General features: G+C 53.4%; 2 protein-coding genes across 2 annotated transcripts; both read left to right on the top strand.

Moving 5' to 3' along the window:
• The first annotated feature begins 3,197 nt into the window (after window positions 1-3,197).
• UBL5 (ubiquitin like 5) lies at window positions 3,198-4,973 on the top strand. The gene is made up of 5 exons (XM_028088994.2): window positions 3,198-3,294; window positions 3,569-3,635; window positions 3,835-3,918; window positions 4,065-4,102; window positions 4,774-4,973. Exons 2-5 carry the CDS (start codon window positions 3,580-3,582, stop codon window positions 4,815-4,817), a joined length of 222 nt encoding a protein of 73 aa, XP_027944795.1. The 5' UTR covers window positions 3,198-3,294; window positions 3,569-3,579; the 3' UTR covers window positions 4,818-4,973.
• A 6,541-nt stretch (window positions 4,974-11,514) lies between these two features.
• On the top strand, window positions 11,515-23,311 carry PIN1 (peptidylprolyl cis/trans isomerase, NIMA-interacting 1). Its single transcript, XM_028088817.2, has 4 exons — window positions 11,515-11,621; window positions 13,658-13,870; window positions 21,659-21,769; window positions 22,688-23,311. Exons 1-4 carry the CDS (start codon window positions 11,564-11,566, stop codon window positions 22,795-22,797), a joined length of 492 nt encoding a protein of 163 aa, XP_027944618.2. The 5' UTR covers window positions 11,515-11,563; the 3' UTR covers window positions 22,798-23,311.
• Window positions 23,312-23,356: the final 45 nt, after the last annotated feature.

The raw sequence follows: 23,356 nt of genomic DNA, 5'->3' as shown, positions 1-23,356 counted from the left end.
TCAGTGCCTTGGGCTTCCCCCTCACAGCACTGTACTGAAGACCGCTTGTCTTATTCTTCTATCAGACTGAATTCGGGGTGGTGGGTCAGCCTTGGTCACCGCTGTATCTCCAAGGCCTGCTGAAAGGCTGGATGTTGGAAGAAGGAAATTCCAGAGCAATTCTCTCCACTCCTAAGATTATTTCCCCTCTGGCGATTCCTAGGTGGGGCGATTGGTTTTTGTTGTTGTTGTTTTTTAATATTTTATTTATTTGAGAGAGAGAGCACAGGAGGAGGGACAGAGGGAAAGGGAGAGAGAGAATCCCAAGGGGACTCGGCACTGAGCGCAGAGCTCAAAACAGAGCTTGATCTCATGACCCTGAGATTGTGACCTGAGCTGAAACCAAGAGGCGGATGCTTAACCGACTGAGCCAAATTTGGGGGGCACCTAGGTGGCTCAGTCGTCAAGCGTCTGCCTTTGGCTCAGGTCATAATCCCAGGGTCCGGGGATCGAGCCCCACATCAGGCTCTCTGCTCAGCAGGAGGTCTGCTTCTCCCTCTCCCACATCCCCTGCTTGTGTTCCCTCTCTCACTCTCTCAAATAAATAAATAAAATCTTTTTAAAAATTAAATTGCTAAATTTGGGGGCACCTGGGTGGCTCAGTTGGTTGAGCGGCTGCCTTCGGCTCAGGTCATGGTCTCAGGGTCTTGGGATCAAGCCCCACATCGGGTTCCCTACTCAGTGGGCACTCTGCTTCTCCCTCTCCTCTGCCCCCAACCCCCCATTCCTGCTCGCTCATGCTCGCTCGCTCTCTCTCAAATAAGTAAAAATAAATCTTTAAAAGAAATAAAAATAAATAAAATTGCCAAATTTGGTTTAAACTGCACCCCTGGGGCAACGGCTTTAAAGTTCAGCTAAACCCGGCAAAATCCTGCCCCTGGGGCTCAGTTACAGGAGGGTTCCTAAGAACCATCTCCTGTTGCATCAGCATACAGAGGTGGAAGGAGGGAAACCTCACATATAAACTCCTTTCTCTGGGTCAGAAACCCAGGAAACAAGGGATCAGAGAGGGCCTGCCCAGCTTGCTTCTTGGGTTGTGACCTAGAACTATCCCTCTTGGGAAGCACCTACCTCCTCCCCACCGCAGCACCTCTGACAGCAAACCTTCAGACAGGGGAATAGGGCTGCCCTTGTTCATCGAGGGGCATTCACTGAGTCCTTTCATGGGAATCTCCAAATTCTAATTACCAGGGTGTAGGGAGGGGTCTCTAAAGCAAGGTGTCATATATCCTGAGGCCCCTCCCCCTCTCAACTTAATCTGGGGGAGAGGGAGTCCATGCAGGAGCGGCAGACTAGTCCTGGGACTTCCCATTGCCCACCACCCCCTCAGGATGGCTTAGCCCAGCTGGGGCTGGCAGCCCCCCAGTAGATCCCCACCACCACCCACTGGAGCCCAAACGCTCAACAATCCCAGACTTATTCTCATTCCCTTTCAGCACCACCCCAACCCCTTTCAATTCCCACTCCCCAGCCTGTAACTCGGCGTCATGATCCTGTGCTTGAACGATCTTTGAATCAATCATTTAGAAATTAGAACTTCTTGGTTTTAAAAAGTAACATTTACTTTTTTCCCCTGATTACAAGAGTAATATATGTTCATTGTAGATAATCTGGGAAAACCACCAAAAAGTACCTAAGAGGAACAGGAGATTCAGCAATTCCACCATCTAGTGGTAACCACCACCACCATCTTGTGTGACACAGTAATTCTGTGAATGCAATGATGTGTTCCTTCCAAACTTCCTTGGGCACATCAGTCCCCTCTGCTCACCTTTGACCTTCCAAACTCCCCTCTTGCCCCATCTGTTCTTAAGCAAATTCTCAAAGAACCATCAGAAGTTGGTCCAAGACCAATCCTTACTACAATCCTAGGGTGGGAATTGCTATCCCATTTCCATAGATGAGGAAAATAAGAATCGGAGAGGGTAACTGTCTTGCTTGAGATCAGTTTAATATTAAGGGGTGAGGTTGGGTTTTTCACTCATCTGCCCAAATTCAAAGCCTGTGTCTCCAACCTAGGTCTTCCATTCAGATTCCCTGCCCTCTCAAGCACACTCAGAAGAACTCTCAGAGGAATGACAGGTCAAAGTTCTGAGCAGGAAGGCCCCTGAGCCTAGTGTTTGTGGTAGGACCTCTTGGGCCAGCTCCCTAAGTCAGGTCAGCCGCCAAAGGGTCACAGAGCCTCCGCCCTTTCCACAGGATGGCCCCTCATGTCTTCCACCTAATCTCACATCCCAGTTTGAGAAGGTGGATTGGGCACATCAGAAGTGGTGGCTCATTTTCAGAGTGAATCCCTTTAGGCTCACCAAACTGGGAAAAGCCTGTCTGCTGAGAAAGAACAGCTGAATGGCTCCATTTCCACTGCCAGCTGTTTGGTTGAACTTAAGAGAGGGGTGCTCCCTGCCCCACCAGCTCTGGAGAACTAGACCAGTCGAGGGGCTGCTTTGGGACTGAAAGGCAAGGTTGAGATCTGGTACAGGGTGCTCCCAACCCGGCCGGAGCGATCTTCCTTGAAGACGCAAACCTGGGTGATTTTGCACTTGTGCCCTTTCCAAGTTTACTTGCCTGTGATGCTGGCTGGCGTGCAACTTGGACTCCATTCTAGTAAGTGCTGCGATCCAGGACGAGATCAGGCGGCTCCCTTGCTAATTGACTGTAGTCTGCGCCCAGGTGCCCCGGGGCGTCAGGAGCGATAGCTAAAGGGGAGGGGTTAGCAAAACGCTTCCAAGGCCCGGCTCCGAATTAAGGTAGGGGGCCAGACGAGATGACTGCACGACTCGACCTAGGCTCCCCATAGCCCTGAGGCTAAGAGGCTTCGTCGGGCTCAGAAACGGGAAGTCACTACCCCCCACGGGACGTCCCCGGGCTCCCCTGATGTTCCTACCAAACCTCACACCGGACGACGTCTCCCCACATCTAAGGGGCCTCAACCAACAGCTTCCAACGGACTGGGCGCCGGCCCCTGACCTCTGACTTTCTTTTCACGCCCCTTCCCCGGCCACGCACAGACCGGGACCCCAACTTGGCTCCACGCACCGACGAGCAGACATCTCCTGGACCGCGAAGCGGCGCCTGGGAACCGGAAGCCCATCCCGCGCCTGGGACCGGAAAGAAGTCGGAGGGGTGTGGAAGGGGAGCCGGGAGCGGGGAGCTGGAGCGGGCGCTTCCGGTTGTTCACTTCCGCTTCCGGCTCTGACCCCGGCTCCGCCCCCGAGCGAGGAGGTTGTGGCGTCGGCTGGTTCCAGGCGTTTCGAGGTGAGGGGCTGGGTAGAGAAGTCCGGAGTCGGGGAAGACTGACGGGACCCGGCCATCAAGGGTGTGCGCGCCTGCGACAGGCGAGGCGGGGCCTTCAGGCGACCTGACGGGGGAGGCGCGGCTGCCTGGGGTCCGTGGTCCTGGGAGTTGAGGCCCGGAAGGACGCGGATCCGGGAGGTTGAGGGGTATACAGAAGATTCAAACCCGGGGTCTTGGGTCCTGGGAGACTCCTGAAGTCCTGACTCTGCTGCCTTCCACCCCACGCTGTGTGTAGCTCCAGACAGGATGATCGAGGTTGTTTGCAACGACCGTCTAGGGAAGAAGGTCCGCGTTAAGTGCAAGTATCCACCGGCGGCCGAGAGGCAGTGGTCCCTGGGGTGCTTGGCATGAGCCAGGCAACTCAGTCTGTGTTGTAGGGTGACTTTAGTTAAACCCGGGAGAGGGGGCGGATGGGGTCCTGGCAGAGTGCTTTCAGCCCTGGAATGCCCTCTTCCACGTTCTACCTCTCCCTTCCATTTTCCTTAACTCGTCTGCGCCCAGCACTGATGACACCATCGGGGACCTTAAGAAGCTGATCGCAGCCCAAACTGGCACCCGTTGGAACAAGATCGTCCTGAAGAAGTGGTGAGTGCAGTGTAGAGCTGGGGGCTGGACAGGACTAGGTCAGGTTTGGGTTGGGGAGCCCTGCAGGCTTAGGCAGAGCTTCCTCAGCTTGCCTCCAGGATGAAAAGCCACCTTAGACTTCCGTCTAAAAGGTTTCTATCCCGCAGGTACACGATTTTTAAGGACCATGTGTCTCTGGGGGACTGTATCCTTTGTGTGACTTCTTGAGGCAGGGTCTACATAACCAGACTTGGTTCTCTTTGTTCAGTGCCGGGAGTCTGTGTGAGATTGTGCACATAAAGTGTTTAACTTAGTTTGCAGCACATGGTAAGCGTTTAGAAAATGGGAGCCATGTAGTAGTTTTGTTGGGGGAAGAGGGTGGTTGGTGAAATACTTTGACTTGGCTTAGAAGACACTTTTTTTTTTTTTTTAAGATTTTATTTATTCTTCTGACAGAGACACAGTGAGAGAGGGAACACGAGCAGGGGGAGTGGGAGAGAGAGAAGCAGGCTTCCCGCTGAGCAGGGAGCCCGATGTGGGGCTGAATCCCAGGACCCTGGGATCACGGCCTGAGCTGAAGGCAGACTCTTAACGACTGAGCCACCCAGGCGCCCCTCAGAAGACACTCTAAGGTCAAAATATATATCACTGAACTCTACCTGAGTGTGGACAGGAGGTCAGGGTGGAGTGAGACTCAGGCAAGTCTGTCATGCAAAGGGAGTGTGAACTTTTTTTTAATAGTTTGGAATCAAAATGACCAAGTTCCAAATAGCTTCTTGGCCCTGGGTGGAGTCCTCAAGCCACCCTGACCTACCCGTGCAAGATGAAGGTGGAGATGGAGGTCACAGTGAGAATTCCTTAACACCTTTACTTCAGATGAAATCCATGATGGGATGAACCTGGAGCTTTATTACCAATAGAGCAGAATTCCTTCGCCCTGTCAAGTGCCCTGCCTTACCCTCCCCTCTCCTCTTCCCTTCTTCCCCCCATCCCCTCCTCTCCCACCCTCACCCCCACACTGGTATGGATGCTTGTTTTTAAAAACTCATGTTAATAAAATCTTAGAAGTTGCTTCATTGTTGTCATTTTTGAGTGAGGCCTTGTCTAATGTGGGGAGGGTTGACATCTGGTTGTCACCATACTCTCAGTACCCAGCTGCTCAATAAGAGCTCGGGATCAACTGGATGGATGAGGGAAGAGTAAGCCAGCAGCCTGGGAGCCTGAATGGAAGCCCACCTACAGCTCTGGGATTTGCCATGGGTCTGTAAAGGTCAAGAGATCGTGGGATTATTGTCATCCTAATAGACCAAGGGGTGTCTGGGTAAGGACAGTAGATACAGTAGTTAGGAATACAGGTTCTGGATTCAGACCGACTATGGTTGGAATCCCAGCTCTGCCACTGATAGTGATTCTGAGCAGGGTAATTAACTTCTCTACGTCTTCATTTCCTTATCCAAACCGGAACTGGTAGTGTTTACTTCGTTGCCATGTTGTGAAATGTAGATGAGCCCGAGCATGGTTAAGCATCCACAGTTCCTGGACTTTTGAAATCCTAGGGGACAGAGTGAGATAGTGTGGCACAGGCTGAACTTTGGTCTTTAGTGGTGGGATTTGGGGAAGCCAGCCGCTCTGATCCTCGTTTTCCTACACTAAAAAGCACCATGGTGGCACCCACATCTCAATGAGATAATGCGGTTAAAGCAGCAGGATGTCTGGCACAAAGTGTTTTAAGCTGTCTCCAACCTTCCCCCAGGTGGGAGTAGACAGAACACCAAACACCCCATCTGTGTTCCCGTGGCCACAGATCCCAGGGTCGAGGTTGGCCTTCCCCAGAGCTGCATTCTGGAGCTTTTCTCAGGAGCTCCACCCAGTAACTTGCCCCATCCCTTTTCCCCTCTCTTGTATTGACCTGGCTGATTTCCTGCAGTACAGTAACATGTTCAAGTCTAGCCTGCTGCTCCTCCCCTTCCCCCTAAGCCCCACCCAGTCTACTGCCTTCACTTCACTACCAAGCTTCTTGGGAGGTAGACCTGCCTGCTGCCTAGGATGCTGCTGGTCTGTAGTTCATGGAGGATGATCTTTCCTTCGTCTCCATTAGACACCTTCCTGCCTGCCCTCTTGGCTTCCCTTCTGTCCTTAGGACTCAGCTCCCTCCTGATGTCAGAAATGTCTGTTTTCTGATACCTTGCTCTTCCTACTCTTAGAGCTATCTTCCCCCCATATTTGTCTATTTAAAAATAGATCCAACAAGATGTTTTTTTTAATACACCATACCTTGGACAAGGCGGTTACTTGTTAATTTCAAATCAGCATAGAAAAATATGGGCTGAAAGTAAAACCCTTCTTGTCCCATTTGCTCTCCTGAAGTCAGGTCTTTTCCAATACGTTTACAGAAACCATTTTCATTTTTTAAAAATGGTCATGCTAATATCTGCTTGTAAAAACAATCCAAATGTTTTGTTAAAAAATAAGTTTCTTATTAACAGCACTCTTCCCACCAGTGGCAATTTTTAACATTTGAGTAAATCCAGTAATTTTCTAAAATACAATCTGTAATTTTTATACAATTGGGATAATTATACATTCTGTAATACATACCATTCACTGCTTTTTTGTTTGTTTTTTAAGTAGGCTCTATGCCCAATGTGGGACTTGAACTCATGACCCCAAGATCAAATCACATTTTCCACCGACAAAGCCAGCCAGGCACCCCAGTAGCTTGCTTTTTTATGCTTTATTTTTCACCTTTCCATATAAATTGTCTCATTCCTTTTCATTAGTTTATTGGTACTTGCTTGTTTTGCTTTTTTTACATAAAAAGGAAGTATGGAGGGATTTTTGTGATGATGGCACGCCCCTGTGTAGAACTGTAGTGGTGGATGAGGGACTTTGCTTTTGTCAACGAGGATGTAGGAAGAAAGATGGAATGTAGGATGTCAAATTAATCTGCCTGTATTATAAGTGAATCACATGACCACACCAAAAGGGGTTGGGAAGAAAGGAGCTAACCTAAATAACTGGAAAAAGTTTTTTTTTTTTTTAAAGATTTTATTTATTTTTGACAGTGTACAAGCAGGGGAAGCAGCAGGCAGAGGGGGAGGGAGAAGCAGGCTCCCTGCTGAGCAGGGAGCCCGATGCGGGGCTTGATCCAAGCTTGATCCGAGGACCCTGGGATCATGACCTGAGACGAAGGCATACGCTTAATGACTGAGTCACCCAGGCACCCCTGGAAAAAGTATTTTAACTGGATACTGTAAGGCTAAAGATAAAAAAGAATTATACATAAACCCTGTACTCTAATTAAATAAATTCCTCACAGCATTATGATTAAGCAATTCCAGAACTACTTTTGTACATATAATACCACACATACACACACACACACACACGGTTGAACGAATGGGTAAATATATTGTAGATAGTGAGAGCCAGATTTCTCACTGCTAGAGGAAGAAGTTACAAATAAAACAAGGTGGGATGAAAGGAGGTAGCTAGAATAAACCCTGTGAGGCTGGATTAGAGTTGGAGGCATCAGTATGGACTTATACTAAAAACTAAACTTTTTAGTTTAGTATGTATACAGACATGAAGAAATGCAGATATGTATGTTTATATTTCCTTGCTTTATCCACTTGGACCAGAAGCAGTGACACCCCAGTAACAATGGGCATACCCAGCACCTAGATCTTGGTTTCTAAATACCATTCTCCAATGAAAGGAACCAAGCCTTATAGAAGTGATTGGTTCCCAGAACTAGGACAGAGAATATACAAGCTAAGCCTGGAATATCTTGTGATGCCACGAAGTAGAAAGTGCTCAAAGAGGGTGAGAGCATGTAGAAAGGGCACAGAAGCCAACCTGTGAAAGAGCTCCCAGTGGCCAAATTTGGAACAACCTGAACAACCAAATAATAATATTGGACTATGATCAAAAGAATAAATATCTTTGAGCCCATGCTCGTATCAATAAATAATTGAATATGTAAGTAAATGGGGGAGAAGGGACAATTCTTTATTACAAAAGAATTGCAGTTTAAATGTAGAAGGAAAGAAGGAAATAAGAAATCACCACTGCATCACCATAATAATAATTGCTGTAGACAAAGAAATATTGATACATGCTAAAATTGGTGGGCAAAAGTTTAAGCAGAAGTAGGATATTTGCACAGTCTCAAAGTATCTCCCAAAAAGAGGAAAATAGTAAGTTTACAAAGAGGAAGAGGAAAATAGTAAATCCATCACAAGGAGAAAAATAATAAGTTTAGATACTGTCTTAACCAAGTGATCAAAGTTAATCATCACAAGTGGGAGGCAGATTCTTTTTTTTTTTTTAAAGATTTTATTTATTTATTTGACACACAGAGAGAGATAGCGAGAGAGGGAGAGAGCACAAGCAGGGGGAGCGGCAGGCAGAGGGAGAAGCAGGCTTCCTGCATGAGCAGGGAGCCCGATGTGGGGCTCGATCTCAGGGCCCTGGGATCATGACCTGAGCCGAAGGCAGCGGTTTAACCAACTGAGCCACCCAGGCGCCCCGGGAGGCAGATTCTTAAGGTGGTCCCTAATGATTCTCTTGTCCTGGTATTCACCTCCTTGTATAATCCCTTCCTCTTGAGCATAGACCAGATCTAGCTTCTAACAAACAGAACATGGCAAAAGTAATGGGATATCACTTCTGAGATTAAGTTGCAAAGGGAATGCGGCTTTTGTCTTGCTTGCTGTCTTGCTTTCCCACTTGTTCATCGATGAAAGCCAGCTGCCTCATGGAGAGGCCCCCAGCTAAAGCTAGTGAGGAAATCTGTTCCTCAGTCCGTGATCACCTTAGCAACTAAATCCTGAAAGCAACCACATGAAGGAGCTTGGAAGTAGATCCTGCCCCAGTCAAGCCTTCAGATGAGACCACAGCCATTCCTGCTGACACCGGCTAAACTGTGCCTGGATTCCTGACCCATAGAAACTGAAATAATAAATGTTAATCCACTAAATTGTGGGGTAATTTGTTACACAGCAAAAGATGCCTTAATAAAAGTAAAACAATGCAACATCATTGATCACCTGGTATGATGCACTGAGAAGGGCACACTGTCTCTGTGATAACCTTCCCAATAACATGTAACCTTAATCAAATCATGAGAATATCAGACAAACCCTATCATGGCAAAACATCAGAATGAGGGACATTCTGCTTTCTGAAAGTATCAAAGGTCGTGAAAGACAAGAAAAGACCTAAAAAATGTCATGTACTGGAGGAAACTAACAATGACAATGTGTGTCCTGGAACATAAAAAGAATGTTAGTGGGAAAACGGGAAATTCTTTTCTAGTTTAATTAATGGTATTGTACTAATGTTGATTTCCGATAGTATTTACAAATGTTTGATAATTATTCTATGGCAGGATTTCTCAGCTTTGACACAGTTGACATTGGGGCTGGATAATTCTTTGTTGGGGTTGCTGTGCATTGTAAGATGTTCAACAACATCCCTGGCCTCTGCCCACTAAATGCCAGCAGCATCTCCCTACCCACCATTTGTGACAACCAAAAATGTCTTAAGACATTGCCAAATGTCCCCTGGGGGGAAAAGTGACCCCTGGTGATCTCTGTTCTATTTTTTTTTTAAGACTTTATTTTTAAGCAATCTCTACACAGGATGTGGGGTACGAACTCACAACACCAAGATCAAGAGTCCCATGCTCCACCAACTGAGCCAACCAGGAGCCCCACCTCCGTTCTGTTATTATGTAAGGTGTTAATATAAAGGATGGCTGGGTAAAGGGTAGATGAAAAATCTACACTATTTTTGCAATTCTGTGCTAAGTTGCAAATCATCTTTTTAAAAAAGATTATGGAGGGGCGCCTGGGTGACTTGGTCATTAAGCATCTGCCCTCGGCGTAGGTCATGATCTCAGGGTCCTGGGATCGAGCCCCATATCAGGCTCCCTGCTCAGCAGGAAGCCTGCTTCTTCCTCCCCAACTCCCACTGCTTGTGTTCCCTCTCTCGCTGTCTCTCTCTCTCTCTGTCAAATAAACAAGATCTTTAAAAAATAAAATAAATAAAAAAATAAGGATTATGGTTATGATTATTATGTGCTTGTAAAAAAATCAAAATGTTATATTGAAACTTACGTTCCTCAATGTTTCCTTCACCTGAATTGCCAGTGGTAGTCATTAACATATTTGAATGAATCCAGAAATTTTGTTATAGTTTTTACACAAATGAGATAATTATACATATACTACTCATACTGAACAGTATGCTTCCATTTTATGCTTTTTTAATGCTTTGATATCTTTCTATAAGGGATCTAATTCTTTTCAATTAGTTTTTGTTGATTTTTTGTTTTGTTTTGCTATGCTTTCATACATACCAAAATTGCTGTGCTGTACTGTGACTAGCTTTTGTTTTCACCCATCAAACACATATTCTTGCTATGGGCCAGACACTTTTGATAGCATTCTGCAAATTAACTCATTTAACCTTTGCATCAAAGGTATGTATAAGATATATATTCTTATCCTCATTTGCAGAGAGAGAAGCTGAAGCACAGAGATTAAGTAATTTGTTCAAGGCCATAGCAAATGGAGGGCCAGGCTTTGAACCCAGCAATCTGGCCCCTGAATGCTCTTAGCCTACTACATCCTGTCTCAGATTTCTTGTAGACATGTTTCCCTGTGTTTCATATGACTGCGCCTCATTCTTTTTAATGGTCACATAAGGGTCTAGTTATAGATAAACTATCATTGAACCCTTCCCTGTTGGTGTCTTTGCTTCTCATATCTATCTCCAGCCTGTCCGCAGGCATCTCCTCGGTGTCCCACAGGTGCCACACTCAATTTTAAATCGATTCAAACTGAGTTCATCATCCTCCTACCGGCACGTCCTCCTGTGTCCCCAGCTAAAGTGGCCCTGCCAACATCCACCAGTCACCTAAGAAGGAGGCAGGAGCCAGACTGAGAGGGAATAAGTAAAGTAGCTTCCAAAGGAAGTAGAAGATGTTTGGGTCAGTGGCATAGGTAAAGGGTTAGTCTTGCAAAAGAAAAAAAAAGTGGGGGCATAGCTTTGGACGTCTGGAGGAAACAGGTGGGAAGAGGGAGGATGGAGGAGCCAAATTTAGGCTTCTGGGTTCTTCGCCGCTCATCACCAAGGCAACTACGTTGCTAAGGCAACAGCTAAGGTAGCACCGCCTCTTTCAAGTACCTCGTGGGCTGCCGTCACCCCCTAACCACCCAGACACTTCCGCATGGAGGGTGCGGGCCTCTGGGAACGGTTTAGGAAGGCGGGAATTACTGCCGCAGTAGCCAATCGGATGGGGCCTGCGGCGAAGGACGCAAAGGAGGGGTCCGGACTTCTTTGATGCTCACCAAAGGTGTCGAGAAGGACGGGCTCCAGTCCCCTCCCTACCAGTTACGGGCCGAGTGAGGAAGGGGGCGGGATCCGGGTGAGGCCGTACGGGGGCGGAACCCAGGTAAAATGCGGGGAGGATCCGCCCAGTCTCGCTGTTACCCAATAGAAAGCCTGAAAGCCTCTCTGGACTGTTAGGGTGCCCAATGAGCATCGTCTCCAGGCCCCGGTGCAAGGCGCCCCGAGCCAATCAGCGGCGGCAGTGGGCGGGCGCGGGCGGCATAGGCGGTGCGGAGGAGGCGGAGCGGGCGCTGCGGCAGGAGGGAAGATGGCGGACGAGGAGAAGCTGCCGCCCGGCTGGGAGAAGCGCATGAGCCGCAGCTCAGGTGCCGCGGGGGTCGGGGCTGGGGCGGGGCCGCGCGGGCCCGCGGAAGCAGGGCTCGAGCTCGCCCCTCGGGCGCGGCGGCGCCGCCCGATTCCCGTGGGGTCTTGGCTTCTCCGCGTCTTCCCAGGGTAACGGCCCGGGCCCGCCCCGTGGGGGCTGCGAACCTCAGGAGCGGGGATACCGGAGGAAACTGAGGCAAGGGGCGGGGCCGGAGAGACCCAGCGCGCTGCCGGGGTGGTGAAGGGCGGGTGATCCCGCTGCACTCCCCTGGGTGATGGCCCTGGCCCTGCCGATCCGGCTGACACCTTTTGGCCTGATGCACCTGACGTCCCCGGGGAACGTTTCTGCACTCCGCTGGGCCCGGGAGGCACCCCCGGGGAAGGACACCCCAACCCCATGCTCAGGGCGTGGCCCCAGGGTGTTGCCCGGCCTCGGGTCCACAACCTCCTCCTGCTAACCCGCCTGCCATCCCCACCCCATCTAATGCTGAGTCTGCCGGATCCGCCCGGTGGTATTCTGCCTGAGGATGGACCCTGTGCTGGGAGCCCGATTTAAGGCTTATCCACAATAATACTATCAGTAATAGGGCACGTTCATCTCACCGCCCAGCATTGTGCCAAGTGTGTTTTAAGTGTGTTCTCTCTCTGAATGACCACAACTCTGGGAGGTAGGTAGTTATTACCCCCATTTTGCAGGTGAGGAAACTGAGGTCGGAAACTTAAGGAACTCACCCAAGGTCATTCATTCCAGGGGGTGGGGGCTGGATTAGAAGTCTGACTGCAGAGCCCCCTGCCCTTGTCACTGCAGACTAGTGAGGAGGGCCCAGCATCTCACCGCACTGCCTCCATAACCCATAAAAATTACAGTCACAATGACTTCTGTTAATTGAATGCCAGGCCCTCTGGTGAGCACTTCCCGTATATCGTCACTATTCTCCACATTAACCCTGTGAAGTTATGCCCTTAATTCTGCCACTTCACCCCCACTTTTCAGATGAGAAAACCAAGGTTCAGGGAGATAGAGGCCATTGCTGAGTTTTTAAAGTCAGTCACTGGCTCAGCTCTCACCCAACCTGCTCCAGCCCTGCTCTGTGGCTGCAACCTGCAGCATGAATCTCATGCCCTACCCAGTTCTGGGCCCCCTCTCTTGCCATTTATGCTGGATGCCACCCTGGTGGTTTTCCTCAGGGGTGACATTCAGCTCTTCACGGTGCTGGGTGCAAGTCATCCATGCAACCCAGGCAAAATCTCAGCCCCTGGAATGATGCCTGGGCTCTCCTGGGTCCTACTTCACTCTTCTCGCTTGCAGCCTTCACTCCTACTGCTCCTCAGGCCCTGGGTAACATCTGGCCCCCAGGAACGCTGGTCCCTAGTTGTGCAGCCCTGTGCACCGGGTGCAGGTTAAGAACAGAGCTTTCGTGACTGCCTCCAACCATGTGTGCCTGGAGTAGAGTGTACACTCAGAAAACATTACCAAAGACGTGGAAGGTGAGGCCTCATTTCTGTCGTCTGTAAAATGGAGATAATAGCTGTCGCACTCCTAGTGTGTCCTAGGCACTACCCTAAGTGTGGCAAGAGCTGTGAGCTCTCTCAGTCCTTAGAACAACGCTACAAGCAGGGACTGTTGTTAATCTACATTTTACAGGTGACAAAATCGAGGCCCAGAGAGGGTAGCTCACATAGTGAGTGACAGAGGTGACAGAGCCGGATTTGAACAGGCAGCCTGGGGCCACCCAGTACATGCTCCGAACCACTCCCTGTCCCCCCCGCCCCCCCGGCTTCCTCTCTCCTGTCACTCTGGGTTATTTTCCTCCTTGAAGTCTCCAATAACTGAAGTTACTACATTGTCTTATTTGCTTGTTGGGTACCTGTCTGTCCCAGCATCTAGAATGTCAGGTCCCTAAGGGCCTGTGGCACGTGGTGGACACAGTGGATTTGTTGAACGAAGGCATCCCACTGGCCAGTGCCTTGTCTTGGCCTCACAGTGGTGTCCTTTGAGCAGGTCCCCACTGAATCCCTGCCCCCCCCCCCCCTCCAGGCCGGGTATACTACTTCAATCACATCACTAATGCCAGCCAGTGGGAGCGGCCAAGTGGCAACAGCAGCAGTGGCAGCAAAAATGGACAGGGAGAGCCCACCAGGGTCCGCTGCTCACACCTGCTCGTCAAGCACAGCCAGTCACGGCGGCCTTCGTCCTGGCGGCAGGAGAAGATCACCAGGACCAAGGAGGAGGCCCTGGAGCTGATTAATGGTGAGCAGGGCTGGAAACAGGTTAGGGGGGAGGATAGGGGTGGGGGGTGTCCTCTCCTTGGGAGCCGGAACCAGCCTTGTAGACATCACACAAGATCCTGCACCCCAGCCAACTCAGCCGTCAGCGTTGGCCGACCCGAAAGTGCCTGAACATGACATGAGCCTGGGCCACACAGCTGCCTCTTCTTTTCTTTCTGTCTGGCATTTGAGGGTGAGCCAGGTTAGGAGGGGAGGACCCAGCCTTGGGGGCTGGGAGACCTGGGTTCGGATGGTAGCTATGCCCCGTAAGCTCCAGGACCTTGGGGGACTTGCGTAACCTCCTTGAGACTCAGTTTTCACCTCTGTAAAATGAGCGTCGTCACATACCTGCCTCCGAGGCCCATCGGGCCGATTCAGCGAGGTGAGGGTGTTTGGTGCCCAGTAGGCCCTTAGTCATTGAGAGCTATTGTTGACGGTAATGTCATCAAGCAGGGTTCTGGGGCACATGGGTGGGTCGGGAAGGAGGTTGGAAAGGTAGCAACGTAGAACTTGCTAGCAGTCGGTGACTTACCTCTGCCCTGAGAGAGGACATTGTTCCTGTCTCTGTTCTGTTTCCTCCACCGTCTAGAGCAGTGGTGAGTACACAAACTTTTTCTTAAAAGGCCAGATGGTGAATATTTTAGGTTTTGAGACCGTACATCTCAGCTTTGTAATTGATAGCAGCCTAATATGTACATAAGCAGGTGTGTGCGTGCGTGTCAATAAAACTTTATGATAAACAGCAGCATGTCGCCCATTACGGCTGTCAGTTGCAGATCCCTGGTATAGAGCTGCGTGGCATGGCCGCCACTACCTACATGGGGCTGTTTCCGTGTAAATTAATTAAAACTAAGTCATATTGGAGATTGGTTCCTCACACACTGGCCACACTTGAAGTGCTCACTAGCCACGTGTGGCGAGCGGCTGCCATCTTAGCGCAGATCTAAAATATTTCCATCCTTACAGGAAGTTCCGTTGGACAGTGCTGGTCTGGATCTCACATGTGGTGTCATCATTCAGGCTCTGCCACCACAGACTCCAGACCCTTCCTGCGCTGCTCTTACCACACATGACCCAGTGCCTCACCCAAACCCAGCCGGCCTGAGTGCCCATCTGGCTCTGCCCAGCCCTGGCTGTGTGACCTTGAGCAAGTTACTTAACATCTCTGAACCTGTCTTTTCATTTGTAAAATTCATGTTTTGATAATAGAACCTACACTTCACAGGGTAGTTGTGAAGACTCTGACCTAATGCAGTGAAGCATGAATAACAGTTCTGGTGTCTAGTAAATGTTCTCTAATTGCTAGCGGTCATGATGATTGTTGTTATGAGCACAGGCCTGGCAAAGTGCACACTCGGTCAGTATTGGCTCTTGTTTTACTGTCACATCCCTTGGTCCAGTATTTGGCCTCCAGGATATTACTTAAACCCACCCACCACACCACTACCACCACCCCCACCACCCCACCCCCGTACGGTGTCTGGCCTCTGTGAGCCTCACACCTCAGCATTATAGAGAGGAACAGAGTTTATGCACAGAATCTGGAAGGCAGATTAAAGAGCTCGCCTCCTGAGCTCCGTGGGGACAGGGACTGGCTCTCTTCCCACCGTATTCCCACCGCTCTACACACAGCCTGGCCTACAGTCAGTGCTCACAGCCTTGTTTCAGGAACCAATGGGAAGTGAGAAGGATTCCCAGCAGAGGAAGTGGCAGAAGTAAAAGCCTGGGGCAAGGCCATAGCCAGGACCCCAGGGAAGGCCATGCGGGGGACTGAGGGGGGATGAGACCCTGCAAGGGCATGTCCCAGCAAGGTTGAGGGGGGCCCCAAGTGAGGTGAAGAGTTTGGGTCCTTTCTGGAGATGGCAGGAAACATGGCCACATATGACGGGGGGACGGCTCTGCAGTGCTTTGCTTTCAGGAAAGAGCTGTGTGGCCAGAGTGTGAAGGGCCAGGGAAGCTGGAGGGCCCAGAGCCCAGGTGGTTGGGTCTAGCAGTGAGCGATGAGGGGGGTCTGGCTGCCTGAGGGGGAAGAGGAGGAAGTGGGTGGGGAAAGCCCAGAGAACCACGAGGTGACTTGGGTCTTCCCAGCTCAAGTGGTCTCTGTTCTGAGGCTTTTGGACCCGCAAGAGTGAGCAAGAGGCAACAGGCATTTGGAGATTTGAGTCTCCACTGGTGGAGGGGACTTGGGAAGAGGCGCAGTCTGGGGAGGGACTCACTAAGTCGGAGGGGCCCAAGGGAGAGCCGTTGGGGGGCAACTAGGAGAGGGGTCTGGGTTCAGCAGAGCAGCCAGGCCAGAGACGGAGACCTTTGGGACCATCCTGGCAAGAGATGGCAGGAGGCTGAGGCAGGAGGGCACGGGGAGATCTGAGCGTGCCTGGGAAGGAAGGCTGTCAGGCCATGGAGATTGCCTGAGAGGGGCAGGTGAGGGTGCCTCCCCGTCTCCAGGATGGACAAGTGTGTGCCCGGTGAGCTGACACTGTGGCAGGAGCCTGGGAGTTGCTGAGGTCAGCTTAGGTCTTAGAGAAGGGGGATCGGGGAGGTGCTCCCAGGAAGCAGCCGGGCCCTGGGGCCTAACCCTAAGTCAGTGCAGACTCGGACGTGTTAGCAAGGGCTGGACGCACGGACCTGCGCGGATGGCCTGGGGGAAGCTGTGGGAGGACCTGATGGGCCAGGGAGGGGTGGGGGAGCAGATTCTGGAGAGGTCCAGAGGCAGAATCAGGACTGGGTAACAGGTTAGCTGGGCAGGGAGGGGCGAGGTCAGAACCAGTGTGGCTCCTCCTGGAGTCACACACAGATGGAACCTGGTGCCAGCCATGTGGCCTTGGGCAAGTGTCTCCGAGCCTTGGCTGCATCATCTGTAGAACAGGGGCAGGACGGCCATGAGATCCAGGGGCTGGCCAGCGGCGGACTGCCCGGCAGAGCCGTGGGCTCGGTGCCAGGCGCTTGCTGTCTGCACTGGACCCCGGTCATTCAGGCATGTGTGGTTGGTGGCCAAGGTCAGGACAGAGCGTCTGCTGCTTCCTGAAAGAGCTGTGGGCAGCCTGGTGGGCTCCACATGTACACCCTACAGTGACTTTGGCCTGCTTACTCAGTGCCTTGAGATGGGGCTGCGATGAGGGGATCATTAGAGCGCAGTGAGACGGTGCGCTTCGTAACCACTCACTCAGGTGCCGTGTTGGCAAGCATGGGGCGTCCAGGCCTGGTTTTCTCTTCTGTGAAAGAGGATGTTCCCTCTGTCCTGGGCTGGTTCCAGGTGATCAGAAGATGAGGATTGGAGGCTCGAATCTCATCAGTACCCATTTAGGTCCAGTGCTCCCCACTTCCCCGAGGGGACAGGCTGCCTGCAGTAGGAACCAGCACGTCCGCATTTTCCGCTGAGGCTCCTTTTCTTCTGCAGCTGCTGGGCTGTGTCCAGGCCCTGTCAGGGATCTGAGGACCAGCTGCCTGTCATTGCCAGTGTCCTTGTCTAAGGAGGCCAGGCTGTGGAGAAGCCCTCTCCACCTGCTCCCCATCCCTCCAGCCCCACAGGCCAGGGCCTGAGGGTCCCAGGGAGGCCCCAGTGGAAGGAGCAACTCCCTCAGCACACAGCCATGCCAAGGACTTAAGGGTCCCAGGGAGGCCCTGGTGTGAGCAGCAGTCCTCATACCCAGGGTCTGAGGGTCAGTGAGCACCTTTGGCCTAGTATCCTCACCCAAGATCGGTGAAGCCTGCTGGCTTCAGGCTGGGTCTCTGGTCTCTCGGGGCCCCTCCTGCTGGATCTTGGGTCGTCTGGGACAGCAGATCTAATCCTGTCAGCTCTTGCCCTGTCCAGGCCCCTTCCCTAGTTTGTCTCTAAACCTTTCTAGGGGCGCCTGGGTGGCTCAGTCCGTTAAGCATCCAACTCTTGATTTTGGCTTAGGTCACGATCTCAGGCTCGTGAGATCAAGCCCCCTGTTGGACTCTGCGCTGGGCGTGGAGCCTGCTTGGGATTCTCTCTCTCCCCCTTCCCTCCTTTAAAAAAAAAAAAGAGTCAGACTCAGAGACCACCCAGTTTGTTTACTCACTTTCCCCTAAATAACTATGGTGTATTAGCTTGGGGTGCTATAACAGAATACCACAGGTTGGGGATTTATTTCCCACAGTTCTGGGGCTGGAAGTCTGAGGTGAAGGTTCAGACCAATTCAGTTTCCGGTGAAGACTCTCTTCCTGGCTTATGGACCGCTGCCTTCTCGCTGTGTGCTCATGTGGCCTTTCCTTGGCGTGTGCACATGGGGAATGAGACATGGAGCTCTCTGGTGTCTCTTCTTGTAAGGACACTAATCCTGTGGGATCAGGGGCCTCCCTTATGACCTCATTTAACCCTGATCACTTGCATGAAGGCCCATCTCCAAATACAGTGACACTGGGGATTGGGGCTTCAACGTATGAATATGGGGGGGACACAATTCAGTCCCTAACACAGGGACAGACAACTAGTAACTATCAGGAGCTTGCTCTGCACCAGGCACTGTGCCAGCAGGAACTACCCCTCCTGGTGGCCCTCCAAGGTGGGAGCTGCTATCATTAGCCGATTTTACAGACCAGGCAAGTGAGGCTCCAAGAGGTAGTCAGCCACCAAGGTCACTGAGCTCAGGAGGGGTAGAGCTGAGGTCTGAATGTGGTAGCGGGCATCCAGAGTTTGGCCTCCTCGGCCTCAGAGACGCACTGAGCAGGCCAGCCTGTGATCTACCCACTGCGACAGGTGCCCTTCTGTCATTCAGCCAGTTTCAAGGGCTCCTGGACTCCCCAAAGCAGGTGGGAGTTCCTTGCTTCAGACTCGGAGCTCCTTGAGAGGCTGCCCCCAGCTCTGCTGCTCTCTCAACGGGAGCCCCGTTGGATGGGTGCCGTCTTGGTGAGGGGTGCTGAGGCAGGCGGGCCAGGCCAGGGCCTTGCGGGGTGGGCGGGGGCGGGGGGACGACGCGCGTGTGGTAGGTGCTTCCTTTTCTCCCCCTTTTGAGCCTTTTGATGTGAGGTGCACAGGGAAAAGACATGAGGCTCCAGCGTTCCTGCCTAAAGATCCCGCTCCCTCCTTCCCCGTGGCCCGTTTCTGTCTCATTTATTCATGAATCCCTTCGGCATTAGCGAGCACCTGTTCTGTGCACAGAGCCGGGTGCCGGGAGCACAGCGGTGAGCAAGGCCAACCGGCCCTGCCCTCCCAGCATGAGGCGGGTGACAGACACACAGACAGGACACTGGCAAACGCAGGGAGGCGCCTCACATGGCAGGGTCTTAGGAAAGGCTCCTGGGTGAGGCCAGAGGACAACACAGGCGCTTCCTGCGGGAAAAGACCATTAAGCAGAGGCCTGGAGGTGGTGGGGGCAGAGCAGGACTGGGAGAGATGTCCCGGCAGATGGGGTAATCCTGAGCCCATGGGATGCACAGGGGTCTGAGGGTTCCCTTGCATCTTGGCTTGTGGCCAGACTCCTGAAAATCGGCTTCTAGAAAGGAGTGGGGGGTTTTTTGTTTGTTTTTTAATCATTTGAGGCTTCTCTCCAGGCCGAATGTTTTCTGAGTTGGCTGGTCAGAGGAAGGTTTGGGTGCTGTGAGCGATGGCAGGCAAAGGCTTGGCTGATACCTGTGTCTGTGTACCTTAGCTAGGCCGTCTAGGCTCAGGGGCATCCCTGCTGACTCACGGCCCCAGCCCCCGGAGAGGGCGACCGCGTGGTGCTTGGGCGGGGCTCGGGGCGGGACCTGGCGCCGCAGGTGCTGGGCATGCGTGGACAGTAGCACTTCGGGTGGCAGGCAGGGACCGCGGGGAGCCCTGTGTGCTCAGGATTCCCTGGCCCGTGGTTTGAGGTCCAGACAGAGGGGAGAGGGGGAGGAATCTCGAGGCTGCCCAGGTGAGGCGGACGGATGGCCGGAAGTCCAGGGAGCGGAGGAGGAGGGTGGTGTCTTGGTGATGCCTGCTTCAGGGTGGATCACGGTGGGTGCAGCTGGCACAGGGGGGGCCCCCAGCAGCGCAGGGCATGTTCAGCCACCGCAGGGCATTCCAGGCGGCCGCCACCACTGCCCACAGAGGGCGGGGCTTGTGTCGCGTTGGCAAGCCTTCTGACCAGGCAGCGTATCACACTGATGACCAGACCAGGCGAGGGGGCCCAGGGATGGGCAGATCACACAGACACAGGGGGATCCTTAGCACTGAGACGCACAGCCCTCATGGAAAGGAGAATGTGACAGCCGGTGACGTCTGTCAAGGTCCCTGTGCCAGGGACTGGGCTGTGTGTCACTGTGGCCTGCTGGCAAGTGACTGATGCTTCAGAGGCAACGGGATGGCCAGGACATGACAAGAGTGACAGGGACATGGGGAAGGCAGGGGTGACGCGGGGCCAGCCGTGGAAGCAGCCAAGCAGATCAGATACCAGGACACCGATCGCTGACGTACTGTGCAAGATGGGCCGGTAAGTGTGTTGTCCCGGTTGTGATGTTTCGATTGTGGTCCTAGCGAGGTTTGTACTAGCTCAGCTTCCAGCAGATGGCCTGGCTGGGTGTCTGGGCCTCAGGGCGCCAGGTAGATTAACCAGTAGTGTCCCCGTGGTGCTCAGAAGCAGTGGATGGAAGTGTCATGGTGGTGTTGAGAAGTCCCCTGGCAGGTATGCCAAGGTGATCCTCACGTCCAGTGTGGGCTGGGTGGGTGTGTGGAATGTCCCTAGGAGAGTAGCTGCCTGGGAACCCATGTGGGACCAGCTCGAGGTGAGGGGCCATTCTGGTGGTCGGGGGCTGGGTGTCCTGGGAGCCCACGCAGTGGCCGCTCATTCGGGTGCTAGGGTAGCTGGTTGGAGCAGGGGAGGGGGCCTTTAAGGAGGAAAGGATGGGTTCTGGCTCCAAGGGCTCACGCCTGAACTCAAGAGCAAGTGGGGGCTCTTCCCCACCAGCCACACGCAGTCCTGCGCGCTCTGCTCCCCGCATGCTGCCCCTAGCCTCCCTTTCCCCCCAGGGAGAATCCGTACCTAACGGGGACAGTTCGTGCTACACAGAGGGTGAATCCAGGGTGATGCCAACACAGCCTTTTAGGGCAGCTGGGAGAAGACTGTGTTGGCTGCCTCGGGGGCCGTAGCCCATGGGAATGACACGTGTCCCACCGAGGCTACCTTGTGGTCTCTTCATGACGCCCCAGGAAGCAGTCTGGGCCTTCCTCCCAATTTCGATGCGTTGGACAACTGAGGCCCAGGCACTGAGGATTCAGCCGACTCCTGTGGCAGAGCTGGCCTGGTGCCCTGGCCTCCTGCCTTTCTCCTAGAAGCATCTAGAAAATTTCCCCATCACCGCCCTGGGGGATCTGGCTGGGGGCCCTGGGTCCCAGCATCCCTCTTCAGTGTCTGCCCTGCCTTCTGCACTCCTCCCCAACAGGGTCTGGAAGTAGATTTTTTTTCCCCAAAATATGTGTTGGGGGGGTGGGAAGAGGTCATGCTACATTCATGTTATGTTGGCGGGAGAGCTCTAGGAGTGACAAAGGGAGCAGGGGTGGAGGAATGGGGTGTGAGACCAGCATTGAGGCCTCCCCGGGGTCAGGGTGTGCCTGCATATGGAAGGCATTTCATGGACACGTATGACTGTGCACACATGTTGGGGGGGGTAGCATTCGGGACATGTGTGAGGCGAGTGTTCACACATGCTCGTGTGCAAAGTAGGGCAGGGGTTGCAGGCCTCCCGTCCCAAGTGAAGAGCCACCCTCCACCTGGAGCCCTGCACCCCATCCTGCCCTGCCTTCGATGCAAGCTCTCCCTGTATGTCCCCGTGTCATGTATGTCCACAGGCTACATCCAGAAGATCAAGTCAGGAGAGGAAGACTTTGAATCTCTGGCCTCACAGTTCAGCGACTGCAGCTCGGCCAAGGCCAGGGGAGACCTGGGTGCCTTCAGCAGAGGTGCGCAAGGAGTGGGCACTACCTAGCCCTAGAGGAGCTCTGTCCCGTCAGTGGGGGTCCCCCAGCCAGGCGGAGGTTGGGAGGGACAGCCCTGGCTGCACAGGCCTTCAGGGACCACCAGGTGGCAGCACAGTCCCTCAAGCTTCAGAGGTTCTCGCCCCGCTTGGGGAGGGGGTGTGGCGGGGCTGCTTCTGCCTGGTGTCCTTCCCTCCGGTGGGGAGTCCGTCTCGGGGTCTCTCTGTGCAGTTGTCCCCATCATGGACCCAGCAGGGTAGATCCCGGCTGCCCTTTGCCTCTCCTCTGGTTGAGGGGTATAAGGCTGGGTCCCCTGAGAGCCCCAGGGCCTGTCCCCAAGAATGCCCCTCCCAACACCACCGTCAGGAGTGGGGGAAGCAGGGTTGAGGGGTGGAGAGTTCAGATCAGCAGCCCTGAGTTTAGGCCTGTCTGGCTCAGGCAGTGGGAAGGGAGGAGCAGAGCAGATCAGGCCAGCTCCTCCTTTCCCTCCTCTCCCCCCTCCATCCTGGGGTCTGCGGAGCATCGGGGAGGGGCCCAGGATGGGGTGAGGAGTGTGGGGAGAGCCAGCAAGGGGCTGTCAGCCGCCTGCCTGCCCCAGGAGGCAGGTGGGACAGATGATGCGGCAGGGGCTGGCAACGGGGGCCCGGGGAGACAAGTGCATCACCGAGATGTGCCTCCCAAGTGCCCAGTGGCAGAAGCCGCTCTGCCTGCCATCCCTCATGCTGTCCTCGGGCTTCTTGGGGCCTCCTTAATGGCCCTGCCGCCCCACTGACAGGGCCATAAGCTGCATGATGGATGAGCATAGGGCTCAGCGCAGGTTGGGAGCCCCATCTGCCTGCACCCCCTGGTCCTGGCCTGCGGCCGGGCCTTGACCCTCACACACCATCCCTCACGCTTCCCCAGGTCAGATGCAGAAGCCATTTGAAGATGCCTCCTTTGCACTGCGGACAGGGGAGATGAGCGGGCCCGTGTTCACGGATTCCGGCATCCACATCATCCTGCGCACGGAGTGAGGGGTGTGGGTGGCTCAGGCCTGGCCTGCAGGGTCGGGTGGGGCAGGACGGGTGGCTGGGCCCACAGACTCTGCTCCCTGCTGTCACCTGGCCAACGGGTGCCCCTCCCTGCTGACGTCACAGTATTTATTGTTCCCAAAATGGCTGAGGGGAGCTCTTCACCATTGGGGGCTCCCTTTCTGCCCCCAGCTGGGGCTGTCCCTGCCAGACTCCTCTCCCCTTTAGGAATTGACTTCAGAAGGGCAGGTGGGTGGGGAGGCTCCCGGACTGAAGAGGTCAGGGTGACCTGTCCCAAAGAGAAGCCCTAGTCAGCTGAGCTGCCCCCTCTGTCTCTCCCCGCCACCCAGGTCCAAGATGGGGGCAGGACGGCCTTGTTTCTGGTTATGCTATGTTCCTCTATTCAACCGCAAAAAGCAAATGCTCCGCATGGGGCCCAGGCTGCCCACCTCCTTGGGGCCCTCACTGAGGGTCAGTGCAGCCCCCTTCGCACCCTCGATTAAACTTGGAACCACTACTCTGCTGTCCTGTGTCTCGTTCCCTCCCCACTGAGGGGAGGGGG

This window comes from Eumetopias jubatus, unplaced genomic scaffold (assembly GCF_037043125.1).
Source record: "Eumetopias jubatus isolate StellerSeaLion01/CBP00866 unplaced genomic scaffold, mEumJub1_p1.0 scaffold_1, whole genome shotgun sequence".
Taxonomy (NCBI): Eukaryota; Metazoa; Chordata; class Mammalia; order Carnivora; family Otariidae; genus Eumetopias; species Eumetopias jubatus.
Note: the sequence above shows the minus strand (reverse complement) of the source record. Positions and strands in the feature narration are given on the sequence as shown.